Source organism: Brachypodium distachyon, chromosome 3 (assembly GCF_000005505.3).
Source record: "Brachypodium distachyon strain Bd21 chromosome 3, Brachypodium_distachyon_v3.0, whole genome shotgun sequence".
Classification (NCBI taxonomy): domain Eukaryota; kingdom Viridiplantae; phylum Streptophyta; class Magnoliopsida; order Poales; family Poaceae; genus Brachypodium; species Brachypodium distachyon.
The window spans coordinates 52,381,611-52,408,733 of NC_016133.3; the positions used below are offsets into that span (position 1 = coordinate 52,381,611).

General features: G+C 46.8%; 2 protein-coding genes across 2 annotated transcripts; both read left to right on the plus strand.

Moving 5' to 3' along the window:
- The first annotated feature begins 5,557 nt into the window (after positions 1 to 5,557).
- On the plus strand, positions 5,558 to 13,612 carry LOC100844469 (lysophospholipid acyltransferase 2). The gene is made up of 8 exons (XM_003570047.4): positions 5,558 to 5,993; positions 9,517 to 9,572; positions 10,415 to 10,635; positions 10,712 to 11,108; positions 11,940 to 12,025; positions 12,370 to 12,433; positions 12,528 to 12,640; positions 13,186 to 13,612. The coding sequence occupies exons 1-8, from the start codon at positions 5,692 to 5,694 to the stop codon at positions 13,324 to 13,326; spliced, it is 1,380 nt and encodes a 459-aa protein (XP_003570095.1). The 5' UTR covers positions 5,558 to 5,691; the 3' UTR covers positions 13,327 to 13,612.
- A 6,962-nt stretch (positions 13,613 to 20,574) lies between these two features.
- Positions 20,575 to 22,758, plus strand: LOC100822136 (protein DETOXIFICATION 49). The gene has a single exon (XM_003572763.4). The coding sequence runs from the start codon at positions 20,827 to 20,829 to the stop codon at positions 22,573 to 22,575; it is 1,749 nt and encodes a 582-aa protein (XP_003572811.1). The 5' UTR covers positions 20,575 to 20,826; the 3' UTR covers positions 22,576 to 22,758.
- Positions 22,759 to 27,123: the final 4,365 nt, after the last annotated feature.

A 27,123-nucleotide genomic window follows, 5' to 3' on the forward strand; every position in this document is an offset into this window, starting at 1 on the left:
TCATGCCATCATGGGTCTTGATCTGAACGGACCCAACGCCAACAATATGACAAGGATTGTCATTGCCGACACGCACAAAAACTCCAGTCTGCACAGACTCATAAGAACTGAACCAATCCTTGTTACAACAAAAATGAAAGGAACATGTTGTATCAAGAATCCATTCATCATCGCGGGAAGCACAAGCAGCAAGAACAGCGAGGCAATCACCCTCAGAGCTGTCGGTAGAAACAACAGCGGCCTTATCAGTACCATCGGACTTATCTTTCGGTTTGTAGATACCATTCATTTTCTTCTTGTTCTGCAGTTTATAACAATCTTCAATGACATGATTATTTCTTTTACAATACCTGCAGAACTTATCTTTTTCACGGGTCTCTGAACGAGCTTTTCCGTCCCGGCTCTTATCTCGGTTGCCGTGGTTGTTATTCCTCTACTCAGTCCTGCCACGAACCTGCAGAGCTTCTGCCTTTGACGACGACCCATCAGTCTGCACCATAGACTTCATCTTTTCTTTCTGTCTAAGTGCTTCTAAAACCTCATTAAGGGTTAGAGAGTCATGGCTATAAAGAATTGAATCGCGAAAATTTGTATAGGAACTAGGCAACGAGCATAAGAGTAAGATAGCTAAATCCTCATCATCATACTTAACCTCCAAAGCTTGCAAGTCAGAAACTATCTCCCGAGAAACAGTTATATGAGATATTACCGATCCACCTTCTTGCAGCTTATGGGTGAACAACTTCATCTTTACATGCATCTTACTGGTTAGATCTTTAGACATGCAGATCGATTCCAGTTTCAGCCACAGGGCTGCTGCGGATTTCTCCTCCAACACTTCCTGCAAAATATTATTGGACAGATGAAGTTGAATCAAAGACAAAGCCTTACGATCTTTGTGTTTCTCTTCGGCAGTCCACTCCTTTTCATCCTTCTTGCCGAAGGAATCAATCGCTTCATCCAGATCTGAAGTTTGGGCGAGAATCGCCCGCATCTTCACTTGCCACAACGAGAATCGTGTGGTGTAGTATAGCTGCGGCAGATCAAACTTCAAGGTAGACATGTCGCAAATCCTAGGCGGAACCTGGGGCTCTGATACCACTTGTTATGAACGCGACAAGCAAGAACGAAGAACGAAGAAGAAATCACCGCACAAGGACACACGGATTTAACGTGGAAAACCCTCTCAAACAACGAGAGGGAAAAACCATGGGCGCCAGCCAGCGAAATTTCATTATATGGGAGTGTTTACAACACCAGGGAGATTTCACGAACTCAACTCGTGCGAACTCTACCCAAAACGGCGGCTTACAAGAGGTATATATAGCAGGAGCATTAGGGCAACTCAGATCCGTAACGGTCACACCGGAAGTTCTGGTTGGAGGCCGGAAGTTCCGCATATTCCTGAATATCCGGAAGTTCCGCAGCAAATTCCGCAATTTCCCGAAAAGTAATAGAGAGCACCCGGAGGTTCGGCTGAAAGTTGGGCCGGAACTTCCGGCCACTGGGATTTGGATCACAGGCCAACAGTTAAGAGGTGTGGGGGTAGCTGCCCCCACTAAACTTTTTAATCTTCTTACACTAGATCAATGAAATAGTGAGATTGCCCCCACTTAGCTTAATCATTTGCCCCCACTTCTCTACTTTTGATGTATATCTTCATGTAATTGCAATTTTTGACCCCTCTTAATTAATTTTCTGGTTTCGCCCATGGATGCAGGGTGTGGATGTATGCGTTCATAGGAGGTGAGTGTATGCGTGTTGTGAGCGTCTGCGTTTGTACTGTGTTTCTCAAGAAAATATGTTGATTCAAGGGTTGCCATTCTAAAATGAGTAAATCCCACTACGTCACTCTACACGTACAAAAAATATAATGCATTTTGTAGCCTAATTTAGGTGCTATTGAAGTTGTGTTAACAGGAAGAGCCCAACAGCTAGACCGACCTAGCATTGGGCACATGTGCTTTAGAAGCGCTCTCCTAAAACTCGTGTCTCGTGCGGTCCACATCAATTCGGATCAGTCACAACCACACCCTTAATTGCAGGGCACTGCCATGAAATTGGAAGGAGGCATCATCTCCCGACACCACATCAGATCGCGGCAATTGAACTACTGTCACGCCGGCCGATCTACATCTAGAATCTGCAGGACGACACCTAGCGGGCACCAAAATAGTACAGCAATGCCAAGCAGGAGTATATGTAGCAAGGTCCAACTCCAACCACAACGCCAATCACATAAATACCACTGGAATGACCTTTCTCCTCTTATTCCTAGAAGCCCACTCCAATGACCTTGCTACTGACCACTGTTGTCAGATTTAATCATCAACTAAAAAGAGTGAACTAAACTGTATCAATTGATTTGACGGGTTGAAGCGGACCCCTTGTACGAACGACTAGGAATCTAGGATCCCTAAAGATAACACGAATTGCACAGTAACCGTACTGTAGTTACGCCGGAGCCCCCTAGCAAGTTAAACATGGAAGCGCCGGCAGATTTCACCCGTGTGGCAGCTGGAGACCAGCCGTAGGGTCTTCCGGAAAGGAGCAAGGACGCCAAGGACAATGCTTCACCGTCACCCAGGACCCCGCGGCCAGCGTGGCGTTGCCTCTTTCTTTTTTACCTCCGGGCTCGCAGGGAGGAACAGAATAGGATGGTCCCGTCCGGTGAATGTTCCACTGCCACGGCGCCTACTAAAGGCCCCCACCCGTCTCCTCGTGATTGGTTCGCCTCCGTAGAGCTAATATACGACCTACCCTCCCGGACTTGCCTGCGGTTGCAACGTCGCTCTCGCCGATCTGCCCGGCCGGCCCGGCTGCGCCGCGCAATAAATTATGTGCTTTCACTTCTCAGGGCAACCCGAAGCCGGGGCATTGAATGGCTTGCCGCGCCCCGGATCCGATGGCCTGCTCTGCTCTGACACCCGGCAGCGGTAGCCCACCTTCTCTCCCGGCTTCATTGCGTATAGTACGGAGTAGTACTCCTGTTATCTTGCTCTCGCTGGCTGGCTCGTCGCCGTTCGCGATGGGTATGTTGCGCATCCGCGGCCACCACTACGGCATTGTTGCTGCCAGATTCGGCGAATGCCCTCCGAGCCCCCCCGGTTTCTCGAATTTTCCCCGGGCGACTCTGAGGTTACGCATATGTTGTTCTTTTTCTTATACGGAATATGCGTCCAGCGTAGTACGTTCCTTGACTAATTTGCACCGGAGTTTATTCCTGGGGCCTGGATATGCACATATTTCTTTATGTTCTTTTCTTAATTTCTTTGCGTGTCATTCTTCGTCAGGCAGCAAGACTAGCAATTTCAACTCATGGGTCTACGTCGTACTAGACTTGATTCGTAGCGCGTCGTACTATTGGTTAACCGATATCAGCTGCAGATTTTCAAATCGTGGGTCTACGTCGTACTAGGAGTTGATTCGTATGCGTCGTGCTATTAGTTAACCGATATCCATTGCAGATTAATTAGCACTGCTGTTGATCGTGACATGATATATGGCCTGTCCTGGATAATGCGGAGGCGAATGATTTAGCTAGATGAGCTTTCTATAGCTAGGCACGTCCCGTCTTGTTTATGTCAGGCGCGATACACTTCCTACACCCAGCATTTTCCCCCCGAATATCCTACAGGTGAAGATTTGTTTATTTAATTGAACGTCACGATCGACGGCGGTGCGAAATGAGAGATCCAAAAAAAAGAGAGGAAAACATATGGCGCAAAATTGGGGAGAGTATGTGCATTGGTTCACAGGGTGCAAAGCCAATCGTAGAGTATCCTTTCTGACTTAAATGCTGAGAGCTATGGACAGATCATGAGCTGTCCCCGTAGGACCGACGAACATCCTTCGATATTCTCGATGACCATGCTTGGCTATACTTGCATAGTTGGTACTAGTCGGTAGCACAAGCATCCGCATCCTTTAAATTTTACTCAATTCAGTTGCTGAGCTATACTCTTTTTTGACGGAAAAAACATTTCGCGAACTATTTTTTGCTGAACTACAACAAACTTTTTTTAGCAATATATGGTGAAAAAAAAATCTCCATATTTTTTTTAGCAATTCAGTTGCTGAACTATTTTTTGCTGAACTATAACAAACTATACTCTTTTTGGACGGAAAAAACATTTCATGCCTCTAAAGGCAGGATGGAAGACTTCACTGATATAGACGACCGGGGGGCCCAATGATTCTCCATTCCCAAATTTGAGGCCACCGACGAACATGGTCGAGGAATACATCGGAGTGGGGACAGAATGGAAATGACCTATTCCGATGCGAGAACACCATCACCAACTTGCCATCCTCACGAAGATGACGTAACCTACTTGGAGCTTCTCTCGCCCGCCTGCATGGAGCTAAAATAAGCTGCATCTTCAAGGACCATGAGGGCCTACGGATCTGGGCTGACCGGCAAGCACACCGGCAGGAAGCACGCCTCCAAATCGCCTCCAAGAACTCTCCTAGCGATTCGGGGGGCGTGGCCTCGGTTTTCTTGAGATTTAAGTTGTGAGATGCAAAGTTTGTTGGACTATTTTTCGCAAAAGATGCACACGTAGTACAAAATCGGTATCACTTAAATCACATTTAAAAGTATTTTTCTTTGGAGAGTGGATTTTGCATATAGAGCAGTAGGTCATTGAGTTTAGGGTTTTGGTATTTATGCATCTGTATTTATTTTTCTTAAAAAACAAACGGACATAGCTGGTTATCATGTTATAACATGTGCAGCTACAAAAAATCATGCAAAAGTACAAGGAAATATAAACTGCACATAACAAGGACAAATTTCAATTTACATTTGGATGGCTAACTACAACCGCTTGTCTTCTTTGCATATGGTATTTTTTTTCTTCTGGCAGATTGTATATAGGACAAATCTGATCATAATTTTCGAATGATTTTTTTAGGTGCATGAGTTTTGACATATGCACCTCTATGAATTTTCTGTTCACATGCCGCTATCAAACCGCAAAATAAAACTAAGATTGCGCTCAAATATGAAATGTATTGACTATCAATGAAGAACACCAGAATGTGAGGATTTTAGGAGATAAGATAGCATTAGTCTTGCAACCATGTACGTACAATTTCTACAAATATACGCCAAGTAAACGTTAAAAATAAAAAGTTTATATGCACGCAAGAGAAGGATCTCTTTGAATGTACGCGTGTACAGGCGACGTGCTTGCACCGTCATTTCCTCTAGAAGCTGGATCAAACAGAACAGATGATGCTTGGGATTACGTGGGATTCACTTATTCTACGATAAAGACCAAAAGTTAGATATACTCCCAAGCTGCTCTCTATTGCTTCAATCGCGTACTCACATCTGTTTATCTCCATCGTACGGCACCTTACGGGTATAATAATGATGATTAGTCCATGTCGTTAGGTTTTGTCCTAATCCGATTCATGTCAAACCCAATTGCCGTAAGTTTCATTGTCGTCTCACAATGCCAATTCGTGAAAGGAAAGGGTGTTCCAGCCAAAAATACCTTCCCAAGATTTCCACGCCATCGCCCACATATACTACACGCGGCTGCCGAGCTCGCTTCAGGAAAAAACAAGAGGCACCCCATCGCTCGGGCGTCGGGGAGGGGGACAACCAAATCTTCTCTGTTCTGTATCGCCCGCATCTGTTCGTCTCTCCCGGCGGCGGCGGTGGCGGTGGCGGTGGCGACGATGGGGCTCGAGATGGAGCCGATGGCGGCGGCGATAGGCGTGTCGGTGCCCGTTCTCCGGTTCCTCCTCTGCTTCGCGGCCACCATCCCGACGGGTCTCCTCTGGCGGGCGGTGCCAGGAGCCACGGGGCGGCACCTCTACGCGGGGCTCAGCGGCGCCGCGCTCTCCTACCTGTCCTTCGGGGCCACCTCCAACCTCCTCTTCGTCGTGCCCATGGCGCTCGGCTACCTCGCTATGCTCCTCTGCCGTCGCCACGCCGGCCTCGTCACCTTCCTCGGCGCCTTGGGCTTCCTCATCGCATGGTGAAAACCTCCCTTCCATCCTTGTTTGCAGGGGTTTCATATCAGTGCTTAGTTTTGGGTGATTAGTAACATTGGATTCAAGTTTTCCACGTCTAATTTTGGGCAGAAGAACCGAGCAGGAAGTATACAGTTATCAGTAGTTTGTTCGACTAGGAAACCAGAATAATTGTAACTTATAAGCGGATCTTCGTATGTGGCAGAGCTAGAGCATGGTGTCATCACAGGGTTAGTTTATTCGACTGGAAAACCAAAAGGAATTGCGACTTTATTGGAGCTTTTGATGTGGGCCAAATCACAGCATTGGTGATCTCATGTTGAAGCCGGTTGATATGTTGAACTTTCTTCTAATTGGCCATGTGGTGCTACTTACAATTAATATTTACAAGGAGAAAATAGGGTCTTGTATGAGCTCCACATGAATTTAGTTCTATGCCTACAATCCTTTGGATGGTGGTCTCGTAAAGCTTGCAAGAATAGATAAATCATTTGCCTGCTTGCAATAATCTAATTGATATTTTGCTCCTCTAGTCTTGTTAACTGCAAAAATATTGTAATGGACTTGCAAGAAAGCTTACTACTTCCACTTGTGCATGATTCGCCTCATTTCTTATCCGGTAGATGTATCTTCGTGTCATGTTTTGCCTAGAAATAATTCTATACTCGGATGTTTTGAAACAAAAAATGCTATTGGAATTATTAGTGTAGTGTTGAAGGTAGAGTCCTCTATTTCATTACATCCCTACTGGTGAAAGGTTGTACACTGGTTTTAGAGGAAATGTTGTTCAGAGGATTTTGAAGTTGATCATTCAGATTATATTACAGCATTTTGGAGTCCTTTACTATTGGCTTGGTTTTTTTGTAAAGACCTTTACATTTTTTTGCCAGTTGTATCTGATTTCTCTGTACTTGACTCCAAAACAGTTAATGAGAAGTGCTCCCAGAACATCTGTGTTGAGACCTTACCTATGCAGTTCCTTTTGTAGCCTTTCTTAGTTTTTGTGCTCATGGTGTGTTAGCCTGTTAGGTCCATTTTTCGATTACATGGCTTTAACGAATCTGTTAATGTAACTTACATCCTGAACTTCATGGATCGTTGTATATGTTTATGTATCTTCCTGTCCAGTCAATTAAAACTATGCAGAGATGCACAGCTGAGGAGAAGAAAAGGGAAACATTTTAAACCTGTACCACCTGGGACTTTATTGTTATTTAACCCCTTCTTGGTGACCTGTTTCAGTTTTTTGTTGTCTGTCTGAGGTTGAGTTTGGTTTGCTATTGGTAGTGGTGCTAGGATGTGATTTATGATTCGTTGCAAAAAGAGGGGTTGGATTAACATTAACTATATTTGTTTGAAAAGAAATTCCGGTAAGAAATAATTAGTTGCCATTAGAATACCCCCGACAAAAGGCCTAAACTGGATAATTGTACTGTTTAGTTCACTTAGCAATTATTCATTTGTTAGCTGGACTTATACAAACCAAAAATTATTTTATCCAGCCAATCTATATTTGAGTATGTCATGTTTGAAGATTTAGGTTATGTTACAACTAGGCTTCACACTAGTTTTATTTTAGTCACTGAATATACTATTGATTGACAATCCTGACTACTTCAAATAAACTCCAATGAACTGTGAACTCCAGGCATCTCCGGATTCTTATTCCATTATTTTTTATGCATCCTTGTCGTCTTCTTTTACCTCCTTTTCTCATATTGCGCCAAATTAGGTTCCTAGGTTTACTATGTTACCTTTTTTCTGAAAGACCTATATGCTCCATATTATTATTCCCGAAACAGTGGGACAATATGGGGTTTTGGTGCATTCCGTCACATAAGATTTGGTTCCTGTTTCATTTCCTTGCGTAAGATTAGGTTCCTGTTTCATTTCCTTGGGTAAGATTAGGTTCCTGTTTCATTCCCTATTGAAACAAACAAGTTGTGGATTATGTCAATTTACCCGACTTTCCACATGAAGTTTGGCATCCATTTTAGTTATAGATCATCTGGATTCCAAGTTGGAGCCTTTAATTTGCCAATCAAGCACTTTTCCCCCCTTCACACAATGTTCTTATTGATACCGGTTGTATTTGTATATCATCGAAGCAAGATAAATGGATAATTATTATAATTCTAAAACTATACGAATAGTAGGTGGTGGTGGTTCATCCACGTGAGCCAAAATTTTCTTTCAAATCCAACCCTGCTAGAAAATTTGTAACATATCAACTAACTGAAACACAATGAAACTCTTCCTTAACAAATGAACCTAACCATCTTTGCAAAATCTCTAACGAGAATGGAGCATTGCACGGATCACAGAGAAACACAAGCAGGTGTGGCTGTAGAGTTGAGGGTAAGGTCTGTGAACCGAGCACGAATTTGGAGGTGTGACGCCGGCATGAACGGAACTTGGATGAGCGAGCCGTTGTAGCAAGCCAGTAATGTCAGCCTGAGTTCATCCTAAACAGAACTTAGGCACTCACCAGTTATGTACTTCTATCCGTAGCAAAGCACGGGTATTTAGCTAGTATTCCAAGAAAGCTTAGTTCCCCCGTTGATCTGATCATGCTCTTTATTCGTACCCTTGAGGTAATATTATGGATGGAAGGAGTTTCATGTATCTTGTTAAAAATAAGATGTTTACCCACTTGCTAGCACTGGCTGCCAGTTTGTAGACCAAATCATGCTGATCTGGCAAGCTTCCCAGGGGATCAATCGCTTTACCCCAGGCCATAATATAACTGTAGAGCACAATCAGAAAGGAAGGTCATCAAATGCAGGCAAAGGACAAAGTTAGTTGGAAGATTGCTTATTGATTCTACTGCATTTACTGTCCGTAAATAGCTAAAATCCAAAATAAAACTGTCTCTCCCTTCTACATGACCAGTGCCTTTCTAGTTCCATGTTGGCCTTGTTGTAGGTTCTGCTACAGGTCCAAGGGACAAGGGGTGTCACTGTTTGTTCTTCAGTTTTTGTCGTCACATGCCTGTTTGTCCTGCATTTATTTTGTGTGCTCCCTGTTTTTTCTGAATTTCTGTATTTTCGCTTCTTCTTGAATGAATGGAAAGAACTCCTGCTGTCCCCTATGGGATATTTATTTAGTGTTTCCCTTTTTACACCAACTTTGGAATTAGTCGAATTTATCTTAAGTCCTATGCATTTTTGTGTTCAAGCTTGCCTTGACGCGCAGTTTACTTGCATGAAGGACAAAGTGGTTATGTATTGTCGGCTACCTCTTTGCTTTCCAATTTTGTGCTTGCCGATGTTTCCTTTTATGTGCCCCCAAGGGTTTCCTTGTGTTTGACGCAAACTTTGAGAAGTGGGATGAATCAGCCATCCTAAGTTTGAGGTAGGAGAAGATACAATTATTTTTGGATTTGGAAGGGGATTCATGTACATGCCCATTTACTTTTAGGCCAATTTGTTTCATAGATGAGCTGGCAAACACTTCGGTGTTGGACTTTACAACTACATACTGTGAATGTATTTAATGGAAACTTACATATTTTGCTTTTTCTCACAGCCACGTGTATTATATGAGTGGGGATGCGTGGAAGGAGGGAGGAATCGATGCAACTGGTATTGTATAATGCTCTATTGTTGCCTATACTTATTTTAAATCGAGCAGAGTTCGCTATGCAATTTTGTAGAGCATTTCTGTTTTACGTAAATGGAACATGTGCAAAGTTACTTTAAGAATATCAAACCACTCGTATTTATCTCATGCCATTTTTCCACAAAATAATAGTAATAATATTTATCTCCTTTTCGAAGAAAAACTGTAGGAGAGGCTCCGAAATTATAGATGTACTAGCAGAGTGTCCATGCGTTGCTACGGAATATTTTTTCTCGTGCGGGAGATCCGTTTCGTGTGGGGACTGAGGAGGACAGGAGCTTGCACTCGTGTCGTGCGGGAGATCGAGAGGAGGGGGCTTGCGCTGAGGATGGACGAAGACGGACAGCTTCAGGATCTGGGGTATTAGGTGGCATATTGGACGTAATTTTGGTGAAGTGACGTACCGCGACGCCCGTACCATCACCACCAACTCCAATTTAATATATTGGTATAGATTAATAAGCAGAACAACTTTACAACGGATCATGGGGGTGGGGGAGGGTAGGGGGTGGGGGTTCAGTTTTCAGTTTTTATCCAGTAGTGCAAAGGATGCATTCTCTTACTGACGATAGTCAGGGAGAGGATTACTAGTGTCCCTCTTAGAAATGTAAGCCAAAGTGAAACGGTTTTAGATAAGATATAGGAAAGGAATAGAATAACTTAATGCTGGCAGATACTAATTAATCCATGTAAGCTAAACATCAACTCATATGTTTGTTGCAAGGTTTTATTTGTGTTACCATCTGAGAATAACACAAAGTCCTGTTCCTAAGCCTTTTCAGAATTATATTTTTGTGCAATGCAGGTGCTTTAATGGTTTTAACATTGAAAGTCATTTCATGCGCAATAAACTACAGTGATGGTCTTTTGAAGGAAGAGGGCCTGCGTGATGCTCAGAAAAAGTATCGCTTGGCTAAGCTTCCTTCTCTAGTTGAATATTTTGGTTACTGCCTCTGCTGTGGCAGCCACTTTGCTGGACCAGTATATGAGATGAAAGATTATCTTGACTGGACCGAAAGGAAAGGAGTAAGTAGATTCCGCCTATTTTGTGAAAGTTATTCTATGTTTTGCTTCTTTCTGATGTTTTAAAGATCTGCTACAGATATGGGCCGGCTCAACTCCTTCTCCATTGTTACCTACTCTGCGTGCTCTAGTTCAGGCAGGAATATGCATGAGTTTATATTTGTATCTGTCACCTCGGTTTCCACTTTCTCGATTTAGTGAGCCCCTATATTATGAGTGGGGTTTCTGGCACCGGCTCTTCTTTCAGTACATGTCAGGTTTTACTGCTCGTTGGAAATACTACTTTATATGGTCAGTTTCAGAAGCTTCAGTTATTATATCCGGTCTGGGCTTCACCGGTTGGTCTGATTCTTCTCCCCCAAAAGCCAAATGGGAGCGTGCTATAAATGTTGATATTCTAGGTGTTGAATTAGCTGGAAGTGCAGTTCAATTGCCACTTAAGTGGAATATTCAAGTGAGCACATGGCTGCGATACTGTAAGTTCTGTATCTTGATAGTTAAGTTGCATTGTTGGATGATAATAATGCTTTTCTCGTGTTTTGTTTAAGAAGTTGTAGATTTTAAAGCAGACTGGCGTTCCCTCTTTTTGATCACACAGTTAACTATGCATACCACTTTAAAGAGTTGTGCAATCTAGTACGTAGGATAATATATAAACACTATATCAGCAATTTAGTATTTATTCATTGGCCAAAAAAAATCGGTAGTTTTTGATTATCTGTATGCATAATGCATACAGTTTCCCCATTGGTTATGAGGGTTTGTGAAATTACCTTATTGATCACTTTATGGTGATGTGATGTCAAAACCATGCACGTGTAAATTATGCACTCTTACATATTACTCCCTCCGTTCCTAAATGTAAGCTATTCTAGCCTTGTCCTAAGTCAAACTTTTTAAAGATTGACCATGTTTATAGAAAAATCTACCAACATCTATAACTCTAAATTAGTTTTATTAAATCCGTCATGATATATCTTCATAGTATACTTATTTGATATTGTAGATATTAGTACATTTTTCTGTAAACTTGATCATACTTGAAGAATATTGACTTAGGATAACGCTAGAACATCTTATATTTAAGGAGGAGGTAGCAGTATATATTACATCTTCAAAATTCTCTTCTTGATCTTCTGTTTGGGATTTATTTTTGTGCTAAATATGGTATGACAGTTTGTTTTCATGCAAATGCTATAATTGAAGTACTGTACTTTGGTACTTGTATAACGTATTGAATTCTACACATTCAAGCTGTGCTGTTATCAGTTGCATGAGACTAAATTTTCATGGCTCCATTGTTTCAGATGTGTACGAGAGGTTAATCCAGAAAGGAAAGAAGCCTGGTTTCCTTCAGTTGCTTGGTACACAGACTGTCAGTGCTATCTGGCATGTGAGTTGTATTTTTTTTTCTCTACCTATTTCTATTGTTCATGGCTATTATGTTGTAATTGTTTGTTAGACTTATCATGTAGCACAGTAGCAGAGCATTCTGAAATTGGTTGGTCCATGAGTTGCTAAATTAAACTGAAATGCTCTAGTAGGAACTCCAAGTAGAGCCAACATTCATCATTGCAGAATGGTGCTTTACCCATTGATAATAACTAGTCTGACATATGACATTTTCGTAACTTATTTCTTTGTCTCATCAAGCTGTTGCCTTGTGATGATTGATTTTTGCAAATCTCATGTCACATGAATTTTTCCATTGATCTGATTATTTTTCCCATTCTACAGGGACTGTATCCAGGATATATGATATTCTTTGTTCAGTCGGCATTGATGATAAATGGTTCCCGAGGTAGGTCTCCCTCCCTTTAAATCCTGACATTTCCTGAGATGCATTCGGTCGAAATTTGTTTGAGTTAGTAAACTGATTTGGCCTTCTCTTACAGTTATATACAGATGGCAGCAAGCTGTGAGCAACTCAGTACTCCACACTATCCTGACTTTACTAAATTTTGCATACACGATGATGGTGCTCAACTACTCATGCATTGGCTTCCAGGTTAGTTTCATGCCTGTGTAAATGAGTCATTAACGAGTTTCTTTCACCAAATTTTCTCTTTTCATTTTATTAATCCTCACGTTTGATGATTACTATACAATATGGTTTTGTAAGTAGCCTTTTGGTTCGAATTTAACCAAAATGATCTTTCAACTTTCAACAATTTAGCTCTGTAAGCAAGTTTTAGTACTCCGATCCATATTAATTGTCGAAATATTACATGTATCTAGACGCTTTTTAGACATAGTTACATCCATATTTGAGCAAATCTGAGACAATTAATATGGATCGGAGGGAGTAGTATATTAGGATAATTACCATGTGGACCATGATGTGACCATTAGCATACTGGGGAAGATTCTGAAAGATGCAAGTAATAGTGTATTAGTGGTAGCATTACTGTTTTTGTAGAGAAACAAGAGCTTGGCCTACTCCGGGATGAGTATCCGATGCCTTCACCGATTAACTTTCACATGCCTTTCCCAATATATTTCGCGTCAAACAAGATGATATTTACTATGCTTTATGCTTTTGTTATCCTCAAGGTACTGAGCTTCCAGGAAACGTTAGCATCCTACAAGAGCGTATATTATGTCGGTACAATTGTTCCCATTCTATGTGTCCTGCTGGGCTATGTTATCAAGCCAGCCAGGCCTGTGAAGCCGAAGGCTCGGAAGGCTGAATGAGGAACAGAGGGAACACTTGTCATTAAATAGGGGAAGGATCAATGATGATTATGACCAGCTAGTTTTCAGTTTACTTCCATCTTTGTGGAATGAAATGACATTTAGCAAAGGATAATTTGGTGGCTCCATCCAACTCATACACTTTGGAGTCATTGACCAATCATTAAAACGTGTCATTTTCGTTGGGTTCATCTTACTTTTGTATTACCACTATATGCAACACATGATTTTTCTGCCCAAGCAGATTATTATTTATTTTTATTTGCAAAGACGAAGCCTTTTGTTATCGAGTTCTGTTCTGACTGGCTCTATCCAAGTTACACCTTTACAACCGGCGCTGGATGAAAGTGTGAAAGCGCACGTACGTTGATCTTCCATAGTCCATACTACTGCCTCCATCCCATATTAAGTGACTTACTATACATGTATCTAGATGTATTTAGTATATATATAAGTTCATATTTAGACAAATTTGAGTCACTTAATATGGGACGGAAGGAGTAGCTCATAATTGGATGATGGTCATTAGCAATTTGATGCTGATTACATTAAACTTTTGCAATAACACAACGCTGAGAGCTACTTGAGATCTTGAGGATGGGCACAACCGAACTATTACAAAGGAAACCAAGAGCGACGATGAACAATGATGGGACGGAGGAGGCACTGCAACAAAGATCATCGGGCTAAAAAGCACTACTCCACATACAATCTGAGATGCCGTTATCATAGCGGAGCACCATGTCGGTCCAGGGGGAATTGACCGCACTCGTCGCTGAGCCGAAGTATGAGTTCCTAGAACAAAACATCCGCGGGTTTGACTCCAGTCTCTGACTTTGAATGCATTTTCGGTGTGATGATAGCTCTAGTTGACGTCATCGCCACTAAGACACGATGTATTTCGGTCACAGACAATGAACGGTTGAATGAATCCGACGGCCTCCTTTTGCCTCGGTCTTATATTTGGTGCCATAGGCCGTGCACATCCATTGCATGGGTGGTCCGGTCCAACCTGAGGTCGATATGCAGTAGGGGGGGGGGGGGGGGGGGTGGTTCTGCCGTTCTGGTGCTGTCGTTCCCTCTCCTCCATGTTTGCCCAATTGTAACCCCGGCATTCGCTGGGCCAATATGGCCAGGCCAGTGCATGGATTTCAATTCGTCACCCGATAGTTGGTGCTCTGCTCTGACGCGACCACTAAACGGGAGCCTAGTGTGCTACAGTGCTATGCAGGGAAAGGCCCAGTGAGTGATGCGACGTAACGTGGGGCGCTGGTCATGTCGTGGCCTAGCTCGACGGCTGCTGGATGCCGGCCGGGTTCCGGTCGCAATGATGCTGACTGCTCGTCCTGCAAGTGCACTCGCTGGCTCTATCGATCCGGTGCATCCATCAAGGACGAACGCATATACTACTTGGTGCGAAGTCAAATCTTTTCCTGAAAAATGAGCCACTTGGGGCGCAGACCATGTCAAAACCAGCGCCTGCTCCAGCCGTCGAGCGCGCCGTGCCATACACGCGCCGGCCGGCCGCACTTGTGTAGTCTTCCACCCGGGCGGCTGCAGTCACACCATCGACCGGAGGCCGGAGCGCGCAGTGGGCCGCTAACTAAGCTAAATCGCCCATGCCCTGGAGTCCTGGACGAGGCATCGTGCAGCCAGCCTTGCCTGGGACTGCGATCGAAGACTGACTTGAACGCACCCCGGGCGCTACAGAGCACAGTTCCAAGATTAATAATCGTGGTCTGGGCGTCTGGCACGGTTGGGTGCGCTAGCTGACGATCGAGAGGACACGCAGCGCGCGGGCCACCTGAGCTTCAGCTTCACACAACGTGCGTTACTGCGCGTGTCCCTCCCTCCGTGACGCATGCGCTCTGCGTACGAGCCCATTATATTGATCGATCTTTTTGACACAAAAACACACGTCACTATACGCCATGCGCGCGCGTTGGTCATCATCAGATCCGGCCGGCTCAGTTCACTGTGATTCTGAGAAGCTAGAATGCATGCGCCTACCTATATCGCTAGAGCTAGCTAATAGCCTGGGGCAACGCTAGCTAGCTAGGCTGCCATCACCTGTCAGCGTGTGCCAGTGTGCGTCCATTGCCATGCATGCATGCGCAGCTGAGGATCGCAGCTTTGCCAGCAGCTGGCACGGGCACATCGGTGCACACAGGCGCGAGAGAGCGAGAGGTGCTGCGTTTGTTGCCCAACTGCCAGCACCGCGGCCCCAGCCCGAGCGACGGCAGTGTGGCACCACCGCGTGCTCCCCACAAACGCCGCGACAGGGCTCACTCGTGAGGCTCTATACGCCTACAGTTCCAGCCGAGTACGTCAGGTGGTGGCCATGGACGAACGAGCGGCCGGCGTACGTAGGTCCGTTGGGCGACTGTTTAGAGATCGAATCATCGCCCTGCTGCCGCGGCAAGCGTCGTCGCGCGCGCGCGTGGGCGCGTGCAGAGGGATTCACCAACGTTTTGCGCCGTATGCATTGCATTTGCACGGCTAGCTGATCAGTGCTAGTCAGGACCTCAGGATCCGGCCACGCCTGTTTTGGTCTCACACGCGTTCAGAGCTCGCAGGGTACACTATGTGCCATGCCTTTCAAATGTGTAAATTGGTGATCGATCTCTCGGCTGTTGAGAACTTTGGTTTGCATCACAACTGTACGTACGTCAATTCCCACATCCGAAAGCAGTAACGCATGCATGCACCAGTTATCAGCTGGTAAACCCTGTAGGCTGCAGGCACCGCAATGATTTTCATTAGTTCCTAGCTTTACACGTGCAATACAGATCAAGTGTTTGCGTTCCCTCAAAAAAGAAAAAAACCAAGTGTGTGCAGATCTTCTGGTGGTACTGCAATCAGCTACAGATGATCCAACTACACAGCAATATATCCTATCCTTTTGCGTATTACGAACCTTCTGGTTCAAGTTAATAAAAAATCTGAGACGCTTATTATTGATCCGATGAGTAGTTATAGTTAACGACGCTAAGCAAAGCAAAAACTTACCTTCACTTACATGGAGGAGGCGGAGCTGGTATTAACCATGCTATTTCATCCTTACAACATTCTAAATATGAATCAAATGTGAATCCTAACAAATTATAATCCCATTTTTCCTGCCGACGTCCATCAACTCCCATATTGCCACGTGGATAAAAAAAGCAGGGCCGGCTAGAAAAGCCACTTGCATTTGCTTAACTACTCCATGGAAGTGTTGAAAACTTGCTTGCCGGCCGTTGCTGGCTTTGTCTGACCATGAGCATATGCCCAGTTCCAGATAACGAAAGCGAAATGCTTCCATGCAAAACATGGTCAAAAAGTTGCCGTCGGTCGCCACTCCCGCTACACGATAAGCTCGTTGTTCATCATGCATTTGCATCATCACGTATGTGACGTGCTATATCAAACTCGTGGAAAAACAAACGATACTCGCGCTGTGCTGTTTGTTTTCCAACCGCATATATGGCTTTAGAGGCGTCCTGCTACGTTTCGGGATCAGAAAATGAGTAGAGGGAAACTGAGAATAATTTAATGAGAACACAAACTCGGAATATATTGGACAGTCAATTGAGGTTCTTTGGTGTAGTACTACTATATAACACATATCATGTGATGTTACCAAAACTTTGGACGGGCTTGAACTTGCATATCATACGGTGTTGATAGGTTTAGCTATCTCTGGATGCCAACCCCTACATGCATCTTGCAAAGAGAATCCATGGCCTCATAGGTAAGGACAAGACTCTCCACATCAACCCAAAGATTCAACATCGATGCTCTCGTTTACTACTCGTAAATGATAGTATTGTCACTTGCTCCAAGGCCAAGAACCAGTAGATCCCATGTATGGCATGACATGCATGGACGAATATACTACGGTCACTTGCTCCAGGGTATGCGCAGGCCTCTAGCTTCGCGTACGTATGCTAGCTTGCTAGCTACCTGCCTGCATCCAACTTGCACGTGCCTGACACCATCGATCCGTATATATATGTAGTTCCTGGTTCGTAACATCACACACGGACGCATGAATATTTATCTTGATGGCCTGTGGCGACCCGGCCCCCTGGTTTTGGAGTCACCTGGCCGGTTAATTTTTCAAAGCGTAGCATGTCACGACAGAGCCGTACCACTTAGCAATACTATAACTGTTACTTTAGTGACAAGTTGCAGCGCGAGGCCGAGGCCTGCGAGCTATACGATGTCTAGATCCAGTGTGTGTTCCTTAGGTCACTGCACTAGCTAACACAGCAATTATTGGCCAACTATTAGAATCAGAAAAGTCTATTTTTAACACTTATTTTGTGTAAACAGTTTAATTCATACTCTAGCATCTTGGATCAGCAAGGCTCCTAAACAGGGTCCCTGTCCTAATTTTAGAGATAGAGCAAAAAAATTGTCTCCAGTAGAGTTTCTGCTTGGGTCCCTAAACCAGAGAGACCCCTAGATAACACCTCCAAACCCCCATTCCCGGAGGGGAGCCCATATTTCTCTTTTCCCCTCGTTCTCTCTCCTCCTGCCTCCTGCTCCGACGTCCTCTGGTCGCCGCACCACCGGATTCGGCCGCCGCATCGCCACCTCTGCGCCGTTGCCACCCGCCACCACCGCGCCGCATCGCCGGCTCCGGCCTCCGCGCCGCCACCTTTGTGCCGTCGCTGCCCGCAACCACCGTGTCGCCCCACCCTTGCACGTGCCGCTGCTGCCCTTACCCATGGCGGGCGCATTGCTGCCCCTGCCTGCCGCCGTCCCGCACCTCCCCTCGCGCCCCAGCCTCATCTACTCCGCTGCCACGGCCATGGTCGTTGACGCCCTTGACCGTGCCCGCCGCCGCCGCCGCCCATGCCCTTGGCTTCACCTGTCGCCGGCCTCAGGGAAGAAGGCCACCCCGCCGCTGCATCTCCATCGCGGCCGCTCCACCGCCTCTCCACTGCCCCTCCGGCCCGCCGTTACGCGCCACCCCTCTGGGTCGCCTGGTCGCCGCGCCACCACGTCGTACAGGCGCAGAGCCGCCCCTGCTCCGCCACACTCTGGCACGCCCAGGCCAGCCCGGCAAGGGATTTTTTGGAGAAGGAAGGGAAAAAAAAGTTAAACTAAAAGGCAAGTCTCACAGCTGAGGGGTAGGCTCCACATGCTGTAAAGGAAATTAGGGCTGTGTGATAGGGGCCATTGCTGAAGATGTTTGTATTTTTTGAGACCTTAAAATTGAAGGAGAGTGTCCCCAAATGCAGTTTAGGGACCCTGCTTTAGGGGCTAAGGCTGAAGATGCTCTTATACTATTTCACGGTCAAGTTACGATCTGAATTAAACTGTTTATACGAAACCAATGTTCTCCACGGATATTAAAGGCAGGCAAATGCTTCTCTTGTCATATTTGTGTTATGTTAGCTTGGTAACGAGCGGACTGCTAGAGTCTTCCGTAATGTCTCCACTATGCCTGCCACCGTCGCCGATAGGATTAAGGTTGCGGCTTCCGCTTGTGCAAAATAGTCATGTCCGTACCACTGTTTTTCTCATCGTGTAATATTTACTCTTGCTTGCTTGGGGGTGGGGGGGGTGGAGGGATCACAGTGAATCTAATTATCCTTATTTCTTTTTTCAAAAAGAGGGAACCACCCTGGCCTTATTATCTTGATATTGCACCGTAGATGTTCGTATTTCTTTTGTACAAGGTTGGTCAAACTTTAGAAAAAATACAACTAACCAAAGTTATACGTTTTACATTTTTTGAAATAGAGTGAGTAAGATATGATGGTCTGAATAATTCAGATGAGTCAACGGAGTAATTCCCCTAAATTACATCCTATTATTTATACTGCCTATTAATTTACAGTTGGTGTCGGTTCATCCACGTATGTCTATTGCAATCACGTCAGAATCAGTGGCCTGACCCAAATCCATCAACAACGTTTGGTGCACCGGTCACCGCACATGGATTTTAGTGGGCCTGGCCCTAAATCGGCAACATGCTCTTAAGACAACAATCGAGATGCTCTAAATAAGACAATAATTATCAGTGTACGTAGCATTGTTTTGAATATAAACAATTTGTGAAGACCGTATATGATAGAATAGAATAGCTAAACTGAATTACCAGCCCGGAAGTTGTATTCATTCTTATTTCACCTGTGAACAAACGGAAAAGGTAACCACTTCGTTATTTTTAGCGAAGTACTGGTACAGCATCCATGTCTACAATCATCACGACACCGGCCTTAGCAACAACTTGCAGTGGAACTAGCATCACTCAATGTGTCGGTGTAGGTATTCGCTAATTTAATCTGGTAAAGCACAATGGAAAATGCTTTGGTGCGCGCTACCGCGCCAAGTGGTGAGAACTGATGGAACAAGTTGACTCGTAAATTAAGCTCTATTTACCGTTCGATCAGTTCTAATACTAACATATAGTAAAGGCCTGCAACCCACTAATTTGTCAACGCATAAACAACAGAGATGTATCCTGTCAGTTTAGGGCCATCTCACAAACCACAACAGCCAAGCACTTAAGCTACATGATCCCTGCAAATATTTTCTTATGGAATTCTAGCTATGAAGCGCTTGCGTTCCAAGCGGCCACGTGCCAACATCCACACGGATGATTTCTGTCGCCACTTGGATCGAACAAAACCCCTTTGACACGTCCAAGATGACGATTTTGGTGATCGGTATCACGGTGCAAATCCTCGCCTCGCGTCCCTCAGACTCAGGTCGATTGAGCACGAGCTTGGCCGGCCGAAAATTGCCGCCCACGCTTGGAGCACTAACCATATCCGATCACTTCGTCACGCACCAACCAACCCCACTAGCCTACCCTAACAATCTTCTTCTTTTTGACACTACCCTAACAATCTCCTTTGCATAAAAGAGATCAAACAGTATCATTGCTAGCAGTAACACTTCACAGCAGCACGCACCGGCCGGGGAAAAGGATATTTTTAATTAAAAGGATTTTGAAACGGTATTGCATCGTGCGGAATGGCCGTGCCATGCATGCGTGTCCGAAAACAAAGACGGGGAGGTGAAAAAAGAAACAGGCTCGTCGAAGCTAGCCAGCACTTGCTGTTGTTGAACACTGGCGTGTCCCTTTGCTGAAAAAGCAAAAAGAAGCTGAAATTCCAAGTCGTAACGCAGCCAAAGACAAAGGGGGAATCAAAACCGGAAGGGAGCGTGCGCCGGCCGGCCGGTCCATGCCCCCCTCAGCTTAATTTGGCCACCCTCCCTCGATCGCTGCTGCCCTATATAAAGCGCCGCCCCGCATCCATCCCCTTGCACCGCGCAGGGCGCATCAAACTGAGCAACCGAGCACAAACACACACAAATCTGTTCTTTTTTCCAACGCCTCGCCGCCGGAGACAGCGGCCTTGTGTGTTTGTTTTCGTCTTTCGGAACTCCCGTGGGAGACGGAACGGAGTCAATCCAGGAATCATCAATCCTGAAACGTCCCTCTCCCTCGACAGCGCGGGGCAGAGCAGCAAGCTTCCCTGTCTCGGGAGAGAGGCCATGTCGTCCCGCTCTGACGCCACGGTGGCGTGCCGAGATGGCTCTCCTGCGGGCCATGGCGTCACGGCCTCCTTGCTCTCCAAAGCGGAGTTCGTCGTGCCCGTGCCCGTGCCCGTGGAGGAGGAGCTGCTGCCTCCAGTGCTCACGAGCAAGCCGACGCCATCGGCTGATCGGCTCGCCAGAGCGGTGAAGGAAGCCTGGTCCGTTTCTCTGTCCGTTACATTCCCCATGCTGCCGTCCATGTCGGCCGCCGCGGCAGGGGAGGAGGCGCGCTCCATCCTGGGCCTCGCCATGCCCATGATCCTGACGGGGCTGCTCCTCTACCTCCGGTCCATGATCTCGATGCTCTTCCTGGGCCGCCTCGGTGGCCTGGCACTCGCCGGCGGGTCCCTCGCCATCGGCTTCGCCAACATCACCGGCTACTCTGTTCTGTCCGGCCTCGCCATGGGCATGGAGCCCATCTGCGGGCAGGCCTTCGGCGCGGGCCACTACGAGCTCCTGGGCGTGACCATGCAGCGCACCGTGCTGCTGCTCGTGGCGGCCGCGGTCCCGATCGGCGGGCTATGGATGCACATGCGGCCCCTGCTCCTGCTCTGCGGCCAGGACGTGGGCATCGCGGCCGTCGCCGAGACCTACATTCTCGCCTCGCTCCCGGACCTCCTGCTCCAGGCGTTCCTCCACCCCGTCCGCATCTACCTCCGTACGCAGTCCATCAACCTGCCGCTCACCGTGTGCGCCGCGCTCGCCATTGCGCTCCACCTGCCCATCAACTACGTGCTCGTCTCCGTCCTCGGCCACGGCATCAGGGGCGTGGCATTGGCCTCTGTTCTCGCCAACCTAAACTTCCTCCTCCTCCTCTTGGGCTACATACTGTGCAAGGGCGTGCACCGGCGCACCGGCAGCTTCTTCGCGCTCTCGGCTGACAGCTTCCGCGGGTGGGGCGAGCTCGTCAGCCTCGCGCTGCCGAGCTGCGTCGGCGTCTGCCTCGAGTGGTGGTGGTACGAGATCATGATCCTGCTCTGCGGCCTGCTGGCCAACCCGCAGGCCACCGTGGCGTCCATGGGCATCCTGATCCAGACCACGTCGCTCATCTACATCTTCCCTTCCTCGCTGGGCTTCGGCGTGTCCACCCGCGTCAGCAACGAGCTCGGCGCGAACCGGGCCGAGCGGGCCGGCCGGGCTGCCACGGTGGGCCTCATGCTCGGGTTCGCGTTCGGCGGCGCGGCCTCGGCGTTCGCGTACGCCGTGCGGGGCTCGTGGGCCGCCATGTTCACGGCGGACCCGGCGATCGTGGCGCTCACGGCGTCCGTGCTGCCGATCCTGGGCGCGTGCGAGCTCGGCAACTGCCCGCAGACGGCCGGCTGCGGGGTGCTGCGCGGCAGCGCGCGGCCCAAGGACGCCGCCAGCATCAACCTCCGGTCCTTCTACCTCGTGGGCACGCCCGTGGCGCTCGTGCTCGCGTTCTGGTTCCGCTATGACTTTCAGGGCCTGTGGCTCGGCCTCCTCGCGGCGCAGGCGGCATGCGTGGTGCGCATGCTGCTAGTGATCGGCCGGACGGATTGGGAAGCAGAGGCCAAGCGCGCGCAGCAGCTCACGGCAGCAGGCTGCGTCGTGGCAGCACCGGTGGTATACACGAAACAGAGCAGCGGCAAAGGCATTCACGTCGCGAGAGTGCCGGCAGCCGGCGGTGACGAGGAGTCGGGGCTGCTTGTAGACGTTGTGATCGAGCAACCAAAAGATGAGTGCTGACCCCTACGTCATGTTCCAGATTTCGGGCCATTCTATTTTTTTTTTCTTCTTCATATTTTTGGCGGGAGAGGAATCGGAGGCTGAAAATTTTGTTACCCATTGGTAATATGTAAAGATTTGTTTTCTCTGATTATTATCATCAGTTCCTCTTATTACAGAAGGTGAGAGAGGATTCTCTGGGAATACTATCAGGTTTCCTCCGACAGAGCAGACTTCCTCACTGTACTTCGCCTTGGCAACAACCCCATGTCAAAGTGAGCATGGCCGGCTGGCATTTGCAGTTGCAACCCCATGATCTCAAGCGCTGACGAACAACAGAGTGCCGTTTCACTTTAATTAATGCGTCGTGTATGACCAGCAAATAGCATAATGGCGTAATCGTGATAAAAAAAATCCTACTAGTACTCCGCAAGTCCATATGAGACAAATTATGAACACAAGCTACACGCATTGGGAGCTGGAATTGCAAGTCAAAGAAACGGACGCCCATAACCCATCTTCTTCTTCCCGTTCAAAAGTGCGATTTGGAAAAAGAAGTACTGTAATGCGAGAAGCTTGCAGCTGGGAGAAAAACAAGTTTCATGGTTAAGGTAATGCCCAATAATCTTCATGGTTAGTTTGCCCTCCCTTTCACAGGGACGATACCAAAAATTTGTGTGGTTAGTATTGGTACTCTCCCGTTCCAAAATACATCTCGTATAGCTTTGTACACTCGGACCAAGGCAACTCTAGTTTTTAGTGTCTGACCACTCATCTTGGGTTAACAGTAAATGGATGTGAATAGTTATTGGCCGGGTGCGGGTATCAATAACTAAATAAGGAGTATTGTGGAATAAATGAGAAAAATCTATACACGTTGTATTGCGGAATGGAGGGAGTATGTTTGTAGAAGATTCTAACGTAGCTCTAATTTTTTTGTAAGCTACTGTCATTGGTATGTCGTTTCCAAGAAAAGTACCATGATCTTGTTGATTTTGTAGAACAACATGCACCATACCACTAACGCGGTGCTTCTATAGGTGTGCCAGGTTAGCCACACACGGGCCGCCACGTGATGTTGGGCGAGGCCCACTTGTCAGTCCACATACACAGGATGAATGATATATTTTATGGAGGCAGTGAACTGAGCCTAACTCAGACCTGGGTGGAACCAGCCACCCGGTTATTCTAGATTTTAACCGGCATTATTTTTTTAGTGATATGTGATGTACCCGTCAACAGCAAGGCTCATGTGATGACTTCGTCGGTCTCTCAAGATCTATCGGCCCAGTCTTTTGGAGGTGCTCATAGAAGTATGGTGTGCGTACGTGCATTTTCAGGGGTGAATGAGCGTCTGCGTTTGTATTGTGTTTGTAAAAAAAAAAAAGGTGGGTCCGGTTAGACGCGGCCGCAACGTGTGTGGATGGGTGGCGGAGGCGGTAAAAAAGAGTTTTCGCCCGTGCTACGCCAACTGCTGCTACATGCGGGAGTAAAAAGAAGTTAAACTCTGAACGGAATAAGATGCAGATGCAGCTCACATCGATCCCGGCGACGGACGCAGAGCGGAGATGAGATTCGTCTGCTCCCGCTGTTCGGTCGGAGGGCACAGGACCAACCAGGGCTCCCCGCCTCCCCGCGCCAAAACAGAACGGACAACGCCACGGGCTCCTCCAGGTGGTGAGGTGGATCCGCCTGTGCCGCGCAAAATTATACCGGAGGCCGTACAATGATTCTCTCCCAGTGGATAGCTAACTCGTGCGCGACGGCTAGAGTATACAGGCATCGGCAAAGAGTGGCCTGGCGTATTGAGAATCTCTCACAGGGGGACAAGGCTTCTCCGGACTCCGAGAAGATAACACTGTTTGGACTGCACCAAAGAGTCAATACAAAATGTGCAAGTAGTAGCAGTTTAACATTTTGCTTATGGCCATGTTAAAGTAAAGTTTAGTTGCGGTTATGTTCATCACGCCTTCTTGTGCTCCATCTACTCTCCAATTTTTACCGAAAGCCATGTGCAGATGTACTGCGTGCACGACTCGTTGACTTGCCGTAAAAACGATTTGTTTCGTAGAATAATTACACATGTTTACAGTAAACTAGATTTTGGGGTTTGGTATAAGGTGCAGTTTATCAGCTCGGTTACAGTCTGACGATGGCGTGGAAGCAATGCCATCGTCTTGCTTCAATCAACGGTTTAATTCCGGGTTAAAGAGTTGATATTTCTCGGATGATATCGAAGTTGTGTACTTCAAGTCAGTAATCCTTCTCAATTTGGTTATTACAACTCATCAGTTAAATGGGATTCGAAAACACATCTTACCGGCCGGGGGCTTCAAGGTTATCAATGCAATCCGAAATGGTTGGAGACATGTGCTTTTCGTCTTTTGGATGAAAGCTATTGCGTTTAGCTATCGGCTTAGCAGGAAAGCGAAATCATTGCATGCCGTTCCCATCTCTTCTTTTGTTTCTGGCAAAGTCTAGCTAACCGCAATTCGGTCATTGTCAGTTTGTGGTCAGAATTTCTATAACCACTTGCTTTGGGGTTACAGAGGAGGAAAAATACACTGCTTGTTTTGGCAATGCAGATTAGTTGTAGATAAAAATGGCCGGGTTTTTTTTGCGGGGAATTGAAGATCTCCACTGCTTTTTTGTTGGACAACGTTATAACAGTGTTACCACAAAAAAACATTGGTATTAATAAATAAAAATAAGACCGCATACAAACACAACAGATCAAGCCGCACAAATTGCACACCTCCTCTGCTCTGCTAAATCTTACTAGATCTAGTTTACTGTAAATACATGCAATTATTTTTGTCCTAGGTGTAGCTAGCCATGTATGAGATTCAATTGTGTGTTCATATTCTATCACTTGTATATATAGTTCCATTCCAAATTTTGGACACTGATACATACTTTAATTATTAATTGGCTCCTCTTATTGCCACGAATGGCATCGATGATCCTTGTCACGCTCTCAATCAAGATAAAGATACTCGGCATTTGCCCCTTAGGGACTGGTCCTTGATCCAAGTTTAAGGCCACTTCCGGGATGCAGTGTCCATTCATATCATCATCCAGATCAGTTTTGTAGTAAACAAATGTGCAAAATATTTTGTACTATCATAATCACATGCACAATCCCATATGGCCTCCGATCGGCCGACTAGACATTTTTAGCTACATACTGGAGTATTTTAATCATCAGGGCCAGCTCTGCAATCTGCATGACGAGGCCTGATTGGCTTCTTCCTGCCCATTTACGTCCCACAGCTAATTAAGAACATTGTTATGCTCCATTTGCTACTGCATGTCCGTCGATCGATCTTAGTTTATTGCTGTATTCAACTGAAGCGACACTTGTGTGCGCCAATACATTTTCAAGTGGGACTGTAGTAACAACAGGCCACAATCTTGCAGATTTGGTGGAGATGAGATCGCTAGTCGATCTGCTAGTGATTCTTACGTACTACGTGATTATAAGGCTGGGTGGATCGAGTTTCGTGTGGGGAGAAATAAATAAATAAATAAAAGAAGGCAGCACAAAAAGTCAAGAGAAGTTTGCAATCATCGCACCTGCCTGCCCGTGATGACCAAGCAAAGCAGTGTCACCACCGCACAAGCCATGCATGGAACCCCGAATAAACGGATCGACGACAGCGATTTCCCTTGGGTTTCGTCTGGAATGAAACCTGCAACAAACTGATCGGAACGGTTGCATCCCGTCGAGGAACTCTACTACTCCCCGATCGCGGCCTGGATGGAGCACCAGCAGCAACCTGGAGAAGCAAGACGTACGCCAGCGTCGTCGTCGTCACACCCTAGCCGATACGTCTCTGATACGGACCGGCAGGGGCGGCAAAAGAACGGCCGGTACGTATCCAAGACTATCGGGTACTCTACTATTTTCAGCTCCATCGTCGTCATAGACGGACGCGACGAGTTTGTTGTTTTGATGAGATCCACGATGGAGCGTGGCGTGGCTAAGTTAATTGCAACAACCAGCACGGCCAATGGAATCCCCTGTCTCTGGTGGCGGGCGGGCGCGTGTCTGGAGATGGGGGAGCAGCGCAGCCGTGGGGCGGCGAAAGGTCCACCGCCCGCCCGCGGGGCACTTGCATCTCACCAAGGGAGATATGTTCGTCGTGGGTCCTGTGGGCGCTGGCTCGGTTGGAGAGTCTCATGCTCATGCATGCACGCGCGCATCGCAGATTCGCAGCCCGGACCCCGGCGACCGACCGAGACGTGGGTTGAACGTCTCTGGCAAAATAGGGGCGGCGGTGGGGAGCGAGTTCGGTTGGCGGTGCGCGTGCTGCAGGCCGTTGCAATGACAACAAGGACCAGTTCAAGGAGTTGTTCTAGTGCTAGCTGCTAGTCTCAGTCAGTCGGGGGTCTTGCAAACGTGCACCGACCCTATAGCTGGCTGGCTGGTTAGACGTTCACCAGGGTAGAAAATTCTCTGGGAACGGGCCGCACGCCCTCTCTCCTGAGGCCCCTTCTAGATGCTGACAATTCTGCTCAAGGCACCAATCTTAACGCGTCTCTGAATCCCAAGTATTTGATACGTAT